At 38.0% G+C, this 11,025-nt stretch overlaps 1 protein-coding gene across 1 annotated transcript; it reads left to right on the top strand.

Annotated features, from left to right (window-relative positions):
- The first annotated feature begins 2,128 nt into the window (after positions 1-2,128).
- On the top strand, positions 2,129-8,659 carry si:dkey-171c9.3 (uncharacterized). The gene is made up of 4 exons (XM_060874803.1): positions 2,129-2,173; positions 3,677-3,760; positions 4,955-6,682; positions 7,540-8,659. Exons 2-4 carry the CDS (start codon positions 3,677-3,679, stop codon positions 7,696-7,698), a joined length of 1,971 nt encoding a protein of 656 aa, XP_060730786.1. The 5' UTR covers positions 2,129-2,173; the 3' UTR covers positions 7,699-8,659.
- Positions 8,660-11,025: the final 2,366 nt, after the last annotated feature.

Below are 11,025 nucleotides of genomic sequence, written 5' to 3'. Positions count from 1 at the left end.
TTTTGGACGAATATTGTAAATGACCTGATATATGCATGTATGCAACAACATTACAATGATATTTTGCGATACTTTAGAATAGACACATTGTTTGATTATGTACTTTATTTTTCTTTCTTACTTTCTTTCTTTCTTACTTTCTTTCTTTCTTTCTTATATTAAACATTCATTCTGTTTACAAATACGCTATTCACATATTAACTCTCCTAGCTAGTTTAGTAAATAAACAAAAAATACATTTTAATTTCTTAGTATTTTTTGTAATATTGGACAGTAATATTTCTCACACTGGTAGTAAGATTGTAATGGTTGTGCATGACACTACACTTAAAGGCCTGTGGATACTTGACCTTCATACCCATATGTGCTTGTTACATATCCCATTTCAGCTTTAGTTCCCCTCGCTGTTATTACAACCTAAACTGTTCTGGGAAGTCTTGGAACTTGATTTTGAAGTATTAGTGAGATCAGGCGTTGATGTTAGGCAAAAACGTGACAACGTCTTCAACAAAAGATGTTCAGTGGGGTCGAGGTCAGGGCTCTCTCGAGGACACTCGAGATTTTACACTCTGACTTTATCAAACTGGGTTTAATGGAGCTCACTTTGTGCAAAGGAGCATTGTCATGCTGGAACAGGTTTGTGTCTATCATTTCCATTGAAGGGAAATTGTAATGCTAAAACATACAAAGACATTCTGGACAACAGTGTGCTGTGCTGGGAAGGAACACATATGGTGTGATGATGGAAAGGTGTCCACAAACGTTTGGCTATGAAGTGTATTGTGATAAACTAACAAACCAAAGCAAGAAACCATTTAAGAAGACACTGTTTGAATCAATTATATTTAGTGAGAGAAAGAACAAGCAAAGTGTTAACATGTTAACTATTAACTATTGTTAGTTAAACTATTGGCTGTGGGAAAAATATAGCTATGTTATAAAGTGCAGATGCAGAGTAAAGTTTCTTCTGTGGTAGGTGCTGGAAAAGGTTTGGTTTGTTGGGAGTGTCATGAGGCAGCAGTGTGCTGTGCAGTCTGACTGTCTCAGGGAAAAAGCTGTTACATAGTTTTTTGGTGATGCTCCCGTAGCTTTTCCCAGATTGCAAAAGGCTGAAGAGTTCACGAGAGGGTTAGGAAGTGTCTCCAACAGTGCTGTTAATCTTGTACATGCAGTATAAGGCTGACTCATGTGAATGGTGGATTTGCTTTACACCAAAAAAAAAGGGTTACTCAAACGGTGTACTAGTCATACATCATTATTGCCTCCTCAAACCCTCAAAAAAAAACTGGAGATGTTTGCCTTGCATCTCCAGTTTTGAGAGTTTGAATCCTGCCTCCACACTGCATGTTTGTGCTTCAGGAGTTGTGGCACTGTTGTAGGCTGATTTGCATTTTTAAATTGTGAGTGTGTGTTTGTGATTATGACTTGGTTGCCGTGCCATGTCTTCCTACCCTGATTGGTTCTCACCCTGTCCAGGCTGTCCCTGTGTCTCTGGGATATATCTGTATATCTGCTCCCTGTAACTCTGCATATGATAAGAACTCCAGAAAATTGATGAAGGGATGATATACGCTAACTCTGTTTTTTATAAATCTATAACTAAGACTCTAACTATAAAAGGTTTAATTTTTAATATTATTTTTCTACCTACTATTCATTTCCCTCTACTTATTATAATAAATATACAATATATAGCTCTGGACTGCCTTATTCAACTGATTTCAAGATTAAGTATATAACATAAATTTCCTAAATAGAGTGTCTGCATATGTTTTTTCCAAACAGTTAGATTATTATAATAATAATAATAATAATAATAATAATAATAATAATAATAATAATAATAATAATAATAACAATAATTATTATAATTATTGTTATTATTATTATTATTATTGTTGTTGTTGTTGTTGTTGTTGTTGCTGTTGTTTTTGTTGTTGTCAGTCAGGAGCTGTTTACCCTCAAGAGTTTTCTATAAATATCTTTTTTTCCTACCTTTCTCCTCAGATATGAATCACATATGAATACACCACACAAACACATTTGCATTAGACACACACACACACAGGAAGTAAATGTAGGCTCATGAAAGTACATAACTGAAGTAACTGCAACCGCATTTCACTTCCGCCTGTTTTCGCAGCAGCATCAGACACAACTTTCCTGTGTGAAGGTATGATCATTTCATTTCCTTCTTTACTCCTTTTACAGTAAAACGTCATTCCATATGCTTTCATTAATATCTCAATACTTAGCATCTAAACATTACAAAGCCTGGGCTGATATCTTTGGTTCACTTACTTCATGAAATGAAAAGGTGCACATCAAACGTTGTAATGTCAAACCTTCAGAAGAAGCAGAATACTAAACACCACATGTGAGTGGATTAGAAAAGCAGACAGTCTGCATTCAAAGGCAATTTTGTGGCATTTAAATGATGGGAACTTTTATACTTCGACCACAACTCGCCCTTTCCGAGAGTCATTTCTATAAGTAATCTCTGTATCTTTGAATCTTTGTTACAAAATCCTTCAAGCTGTCCTTGCAATATCACCATACTGATTAAAAAAATGGATTCATTATTCGTTATTTTACTACTCAATTTCTTTGAGTTAAAGTTTGAATATAACTCAGATTTATTCTTGTCTGTAAATGACCTAATGCAGCAAATGATAGAGACATAAATCCATGCCTGATGTTTTTATTCCAGGCGGTTATATTAATATCAGATACGCATGGCAACATCTGTATTTTGTAATTCCTTCCCATTTTTCACTCCTCTAACAAATGAATCAATACACAATTATTTGAAGCCAATAAATATCCATCCTTTGTTTTTTGTGCACAAAGCAACTTCTTTGCTGTCAACCAGACCTGAAAAAAAAAATGCAATTTACTTCACATTAAATCCTACATGAGGTCTGTTTGAGGGTCTACACGGAAAAGATAAAAAGAAATTAAAATGTCAGTCTATCGTTGAAACTGCGATGCAAGGTCACTCAGAAGCTGAGGTTCGTCTTATTATACGGATTTATATTATCATTTTGATCAGTGCTAATCAGACTGATGCAATACACCTTACATTCACCTCCGGCTTCAGGTTTCCTTTTAATCAGTTGGAAACTGGAAATAATCCCACAGAAAATGCAATATATTGAAAATCATTTACAATTTACTCTATCTGCATGTTCTTTTAATGAGAACATCGCCCCTCTTACAACCTCTAAAAGTAGATTAGGCGATCTTCGATCTCAGCAAAACTGGTAAACGTCCGTCACAACCATAAGCCTCTTTCTTTCTTGGCAGTCACATGACCTACTTCCTGGAACAATCCTGCGATCAGTTGTGGTTCTGAGTTTGGATGTTAGTTTCTTCTTTACACAAACCACCGCTCATTTTTTCAGGTTGTAAAGTAAAACAGAGCAGGTTTCAAAGCAAAGAATGACACAAGTCTGTTGTTCCCGCACTCTTTTTTCCGTGATAACATCTTCACAGCAAGACATCGTACAGTCAGCTTACAGGGTTGTGTGTTTTTGTTGTAAATGTGACATGGGATGTCTAAAATATAGTAAACTGTTGAAAGGAACATGTTAATGTGTATGTTTATTGAAATAGCCAAACTAACCTGTGAACATTTGTTACATATCATTTTAATATTTCTTGATGCTTTTGATAGATGATGACTGAAGACTGGTTGTGCAGTAGAGTGAAACTTTGTCAGCTAATCACTGGCTCAAATGTTGGTTCAACAAATGTCCAGGTAACCCTTAAAATTCTTGTGAGCTCAATCAGCACAAAGTAATATAGTATACATACTATATGGCCAGACGTATATGGACACCTGACCATCACACCCATCTTATTGCCACAATGTTGGAAGCACACAATTCCCTTCACTGGAAATAAGAGACTTAAACCTATACAGCATGACAATGCTTCTGTGCACAAATCGAGCTCCATGAAGACCTGGTTTGCCAAAGTTGGAGTGGAAAATCCTGCACAAAGCCCTTACCTTAACCCCACTGGATCTCAGTCTGCACAACAGGCCTCCTCACCAGACATCAGTGCCTGACCTCACTAATGCTCTTGTGTATGAATGAGCAAAAAATCCTCACAACCATGCTTTAAAATCTAGCCAAAAGCCATAAACCTAAAAAAAGCCATAGCCCATACCCTAAACCTTATCAGATAGCTGGAGGAAGAGACTACCTTTAAAATGGGTACTAAAGGTACATATTGGTGTGATGATCAGATGCTCACATATATTTGGATATGTATTGTACTTTTTTATATACTTTTATGTAATTTTTATATTTCATGTACTTTGTAAATTAATTATTATTATTTTATCTTGAACACAATCTTGAACACAGGGTCAGATAATCATCTGATATACATTAAGACCTAATAACTAATGTTTCAAATATTACCTAATGTTCTGAGATCTTATAAAAACATTAGCGGCTCAGCTGGAAAGGTTCCCAAACTTTCACACAAAAAGATTTTTTAATATCATAATATTGGAAATAAATGACAGATGTGCACTAAATAGTGCTCATTCTGGAGGCAGTATTAACTTTGTCATTCTTTATCATCTTATCAAAATCAAGTCACAGTTTGACTAAAATATTTGCACATGAGTATAACTGTGGAACAATAATTACTTTAGACATAATATGTTATGAATATATCTCTGGAAAATTGTCCCTAGTGTGTGATTGCGTGAGTGAATGAGTGTGTGTGTGCCCAGCGATGGGTTGGCACTCCGTCCAGGGTGTATCCTGCCTTGATGCCCGATGACGCCTGAGATAGGCACAGGCTCCCCGTGACCCGAGGTAGTTCGGATAAGCGGTAGAAGATGAATGAATGAATGAATGAATGTTATGGATATCAGCAGTTTTTCTCGAAGCTCCTTTAAAAACAACCTTAGCTGAATAATTTGTATATTTTCTAGGATCCATTGGAAGTGGTGATTGATACAGAGTCATATCCTGAACCTCACTACAATCCATCATCTATCCTCCTGACATTGGAGGCCTTCACTTGTGCCTTCAATGAATTGCAAGGCAGGAGGTCAGTTGTGAAGGTGAACTGCATGGATCAGAAAGCTCTTGCACCCAACCCACTTCAGACAGAAGTTGTTCATCACTTTGCTGAGATGTTTTCTGGAGACATCCTGGATGCAGCTCTAAGAAAACAGGACACCCAGTTCACTGAAGATGGTGGTCAAATTTGTAGCCTGACTCAAATTGAGGATTACAAGTGGACAACGAGTGATTTGGAAACGCTTGCTAAGAAAATAGCAGCTGAAATCTATAGCACTGCACTGCAAGATCTAGCCAGACGTGGTAGCCCTGCTGGTAGGAAATCTGAAGAACAGCCAGATGCGGTTCAAACATATGAAAAAGAGATCATTAGTGAAGTTCACAGTGAGCATACCTCCTACCTTTGCTCCTCTATGCACCAATGCGACCAAGGAGGACCTACAACAGAAGTAGATGATATCTATCCCAGAAGATCTACCACCAATCCTACCACTCTGGATGACATGGCCCATGTGGGTTCGCTTGACTACCCTGATGCTCCTCCAAGTACTCCTTTACTGCCAGAGATGATGAAGAGCCGTGCGAGCTTCACCAGGAAACTGAAAGGCGGACTGGCTAAGGAGTTCCTACCCTCGACCCCTCCACCCACCCCGAAAGATCAACAATCTCTAATGGAGGAAAAAATGACTGACTGTACTGCAGACAAATCAGAGTTCATGGTTCGGTTGATGCGTTCGCTCTCACTAGCCTGCTCACAGCTTAGGGAAGATAACACCACAGAAAACGAGGCCAGGTTTCAAAGTGAGATTTCAGACTATGCGGCACAGCTCTCAGTAAATATCATCCACTGCATCACTGCTGCCCAAGAAGGCAGAAATAGAAATCTAGAAATGCCTGTCAGAGATGTGCAGGTCCTGGCCGACAACCTGACAGAGGAGATCATTAGGACATCTATAGCAGAGGTTATAAGGAGCAAGATAGAGGACAGAACAAGCCAAGAAAGTTCATCTTATTTGGAGAACACAACCCAAGTTTTAAGTGATAATTTACTGTCAGTGTCAATCCCCGTTATCCGTCCTGTGGAGGCTTTGAGAGATATGGCTGGCAAACTAATCACTAACACACTGGTCCAGGCTTTCTCCCAGCTGGGAAGTGGTTCATTACAGCATGCCACCAGCAAACAGTTCCCTGATCCAGCATCTGAACTAATGCCATGGGAACAAGGGACTGATCAATATTTAAATACAGGTTTGTACTCCCCAAACTCCCATCAACCAGAAAACAATGGATGCTCTAATGTGAATTTAGAGTCTAATTATATCTCACTTGACTCCAGAACTGGGACAGAAGAGCATGTTTTTGCTGAGAACTTTGTGCAAGAAGTGCTCAAGTGCTCAATAAGAGAAGTTTCAGGCTGTCACTTAAGGTGTAAACAAATATCCGTTAATTCAGATAGACTGAGTTCCTCAGCAGCATCTGTTCCTGTGGTGAGGCAGGCTGTGGTGAGGGCTTTCATATCGGAAACACTCGGCCATGATACACAGGATCTGCAGTGTGTCCTTCTCTGGGCTGCAGCATCTCACATGGGAATTTCCACATTACAGATTGACCTAACTGACAAGCACGTTCAGCAACAGGTATGAAATATTTGGGATAAAATAATGCTGTATGTTGTTCTGGAAAAGGGCGTCTGTTAAATGCCATAAATGTAAATATAACTTTTTTTTTTTTTTTTTATTTATTAGAGAATGACAAAATTTTTTATATCATTTTTTATTACGTTTCATGTTATGTTATGTCTGTCAACAAGTTAGTCTCAGGTTTCACTTTCACTACTGTATAAAGAGTTGTCTCTTCACTTTCTCTCGAAAAAACACAACATACTTCATTCCCTTGAGGCAAAACATAAATTTGCAGCTTTATATCTGAATATTACAAATCATGTAAATCGTTACATATCTCTGAATGTTACATAAATGTTAAATAATCTCATTACAGAAAACTCCACATCAACAGTGATATTTTTGTTTTTGTTCAGTAACTGTCTTTTGTGTTATGTAGAGAATCGTACATAGTCCCTTTCAATCCTTGTGAGTCCCTGTGAATTAGCTACTAGTTACTATAGAAACTAGCGCATTAAAATAAACATGCAATTTGATTATTCCAGAAAGTTCAGAATTGTGACCAATCAGATTTGAGAATTCAACAGTGCTGTTTGCCTATATTCCAAACATCACATATATATATATATATATATATATATATATATATATATATATATATATATATATAGGGGAATTGGTAGCGTAGTGGTTAAGGTGCTGGTGTATTAGGGGGATTAGGTGGATAGATTGCTCTGGATGTCTGGCAAATGGTGTAAATGTAAAAAAATATAGTGTTGCTGTGTTTATATACAAATTATATCAACAATTGTAAACATTAGATAATCCTCTTTACTGATACATGTATTAATGTTGCGTTTGTTGCTCATCAGCTCAACAGGGTCTTTCTGCAAGCTCAGATTCACAGCTGGACTGTGGGCCATCTGATGACGTCTCTCCTCCAGTACTGTGAAGATCTACAGGCCACCACCAGAGGGCATTCTAAGATTTCGACCTCTCTCCTGGGGCATCTACTGCTCACACAATCATAAGTTGTACGGTTCTGGACCAAAGCTTGAATCAATTAGGATTAAACATCGGTCTAGGAAAGGATTTTCTGTTATTATATATTAATTCATGATTGACACAGTGTAATGTGAAATCTACAGACGAGTGCACGGAAATGATTACCGATGAGAAAAAGAGCAGTCTGAGCCAAAGAAAATAAATTGGGTTCAACTTAGTATAAGACCCATCTGCACACTCTCCTGGAGTCAAACTTATGATGATTAAAACATGACAAAATGTGTGTTCAATTTTCTACTTAAATCTGCTACAACACTTAAAGTTGGCCATCACTCTTGAGACGTCACTCATTCAGGATGGAACATCTCTCAAACTCTGTGCCTCTGGATTTATATCCATGATCAACTCTGCATGGGAGCAATCTGCAGAGGAGAACAGAGAAGTGACTAAAACTGCAGCATTTTAGTGGAACACCAGGCTGATCCAGAAAGATGGCCATCAACAGAGCGTAACACCCAGCTGGACACTCAGCTGGGAGGAAACCGGAATCAAGCCAACAGAGTTATGAACATCTGCTGAAATTGCACTCGCCTATGTATCACATCACATTAAATTAATAAAGACTGGACACCAGATCAAGGATGAAATAATAAAACGCAGATGGTTGTATGGTTCAAAAGCATCTCATATTAGCACATGAATATGGTCACATTGACATATCTGGCCAGCCTGAGTGATAATCCTGTCTATGAAATGACAGCTGACACATAAATGAGTAACATCTATCTATCTATCTATCTATCTATCTATCTATCTATCTATCTATCTATCTATCTATCTATCTATCTATCTATCTATCTATCTATCTATAGTAATAATAAAGATCTAACTATCTGTAGTGTATTAGCAAATATTGTTTCATGCCTCAGTGCTATTCTAAATATGTTATTAGCGTGAACAATAAAAGCATTGCTGAAGTGTGTAGTATGACGCCATCGTGTTCTCCTTTGTGATTGAAATGGCTGTTCGGAGCCTGTAAAAGCAGACTTTTTACAGCATTCCATTAATACTCCCAGAGCAGAGATACCTAACATGGCAGGAATGTGCTTTAGTGAACTCTTGCCTCCCACTCGCTCCCACTCTTGGCGACCACTGCTTGAGTGTAACAACAACCATACATACACGCACACACACACACACACACACACACACACACGGGCTGCTGACATCGCAGCTGTGGTTCAGAGAAGACACAATGGGTCCACGCCTGTACTGCATCTGGAGAAGTATTTATTTCAGTTTCTTAGGGAATTCCCTGCCACAAAAAGAGAAAAGGACCAGGAGAGCGAGCGAGGAAGGCTCAAACGTGACCACAGAGGGAGAGAAGGAAAGAAGGAGCGGGCGATTACAAACGAGCTAAGATGTATGAGGTTGACTGGATGACTGGGGCCTGGAAAATCTCCCAGCTCCGATCCCAGCTTTTCCTGGGATTTATTTTTCTCCACCAAAGGCCAAAAATATCTACGTAAGAACTCTCTGCACTCAAGCAGGCCTCATGGAAGTCTGTAAATACACACGTTCACTTATCATGCCAATTCATCAGGTCTTGCAAAACAAGTTTGTGTGTGTGTGTGTGTATTTGTGTGTGATATCTGATGGAGATGGAGCTGTCATGTCATAATGTAATATAATCAATCAAAAATGAAATTCACCTGCTGCCTTAAAAACATGACTGACAATTTCATGACTGACAAGTTTATTTTTTTTAAAAAGTATAAACTTGAGCTCAATATTAAAATTTGCCATGACAATTGGAGTTAAAGAGAAAAAATAAGATCACATAACTTCATGTTTTACTGTGTAATGGGAAACTAGTCCAAACATCCTGGAAGAAAAATAAATATTAGCAGATGAAATAAAATGTTTTCACTGGTGAGAATGTGGTGGTTTGTGACTTAATTCCTTTTGGAAATTATCTGCAGAAACTCTGACATCAAAGTGAACACACAAACAAAACAAAAAAAAAAACTCTGTACATTTCTAGTCTTACAGAAAGACACTAACATGGATGGTTGCCAGAGTGGGAGTTATACCACCCATGAAGGCTATTTTTAATCAGGCAAAAAAAATGCCTGGGGAAGAAAATGCCTTTGGACTGATAGATATAATTTGGACTTTGGACTTTGAGGTTTTATGGTCTTTCATTCATTTGGAAGGTTACAATATGGGCTGGAAACAGTTGGACTAATCTGGCAGCTCAGATGCCACACACGTTACCGGCTAGCTCGCCGTTGTCCCGTTTGACCAAACATCTGTCTTCCATTTCCACCCGTTTAAGACAAAGGCTACGTCCCAGACCACATTTTGCTGCATTATAAAGTGTATTACCTCAGACATAGCCTTTGGTGATGCCAACTTCAAAAGATCTTTTTTTTTTTTTACTAGAGGTCAACACCCATACGCCTGGAAAAGAACAATCTGAAAATCTAGATCAACAGCATGAACAAATAATGTTTGCTGGATGAAAGAAAGCAACCATCCAGAGGATATGTCTTAACAAATCTGTGCAGCTAAAGAAGCTGGCCATGTTGGATACCTGCTTCAAGCCAGACTGCATTCAGCAATTCGTGGTGGTCTAATATGTTGTTTTTTCCCCAGGAGAGTCATTTCCATTTTCCAGAATGTAGTCTGGTCATATTGATCATCTCAACCAACAGCAGAAAAGCATCATCCAACATTAAGTAGCTTGAGCATCAATGAACATTTTGCTATTTGCTTTTCTGGCAGGATATTTACTGCATGACAATACAGCTGCTTATGCCAATAATAACAGCACTCTTTGTTCCTTTCACACGCAAAATCGGCATATCAGCAGTATTCATTATGATAAATGCGTTAGAAAAAGAAAACAATGATCCAAAATCCTGCATAAAGTGTATCCTAAATGACAGAAGGTCAAGCCATTAAATGCCAAAACCATTATGGCCTGTTTTCTCAGCCTTGCTATGTTTCGCTTTGTGTCCCACAAAAAGGGCTTTGGATCCATTGCCACTAAGACTAAGTAGCTGCTTATGAACGAATGAACAAATGAATGAACGAATGAATGAATGAATGAATGAATGAATGAATGAATGAATGAATGAATGAATGATTGAATGACAATGTAATTGATAAATAAGTTACAAAGCTAAAATGATGATATTTGCACTCAGGGGTTAAAACCCAGAACACATCCATAGCCCAAATAATATAATCATGTCTGAAAGCAGAATTTTAGCTGAACTTTCTTTCAGCTCAGAACAAATCTGGGGGGGGGGGGGGGGATGCTACTTAATGCTACTATACTTATTGGT

The sequence above is a fragment of the Tachysurus vachellii genome, chromosome 7 (assembly GCF_030014155.1).
Source record: "Tachysurus vachellii isolate PV-2020 chromosome 7, HZAU_Pvac_v1, whole genome shotgun sequence".
NCBI lineage: Eukaryota > Metazoa > Chordata > Actinopteri > Siluriformes > Bagridae > Tachysurus > Tachysurus vachellii.
Note: the sequence above shows the minus strand (reverse complement) of the source record. Positions and strands in the feature narration are given on the sequence as shown.

Coding starts and splice junctions, on each gene's coding strand:
- si:dkey-171c9.3 (XM_060874803.1), top strand. CDS start 3,677: ATGATGACTGAAGACTGGTTGTGCAGTAGAGTGAAACTTTGTCAGCTA. Junction 3,761..4,954: donor TTGGTTCAACAAATGTCCAG/GTAACCCTTAAA, acceptor TATATTTTCTAG/GATCCATTGGAAGTGGTGAT. Junction 6,683..7,539: donor ACAAGCACGTTCAGCAACAG/GTATGAAATATT, acceptor GTTGCTCATCAG/CTCAACAGGGTCTTTCTGCA.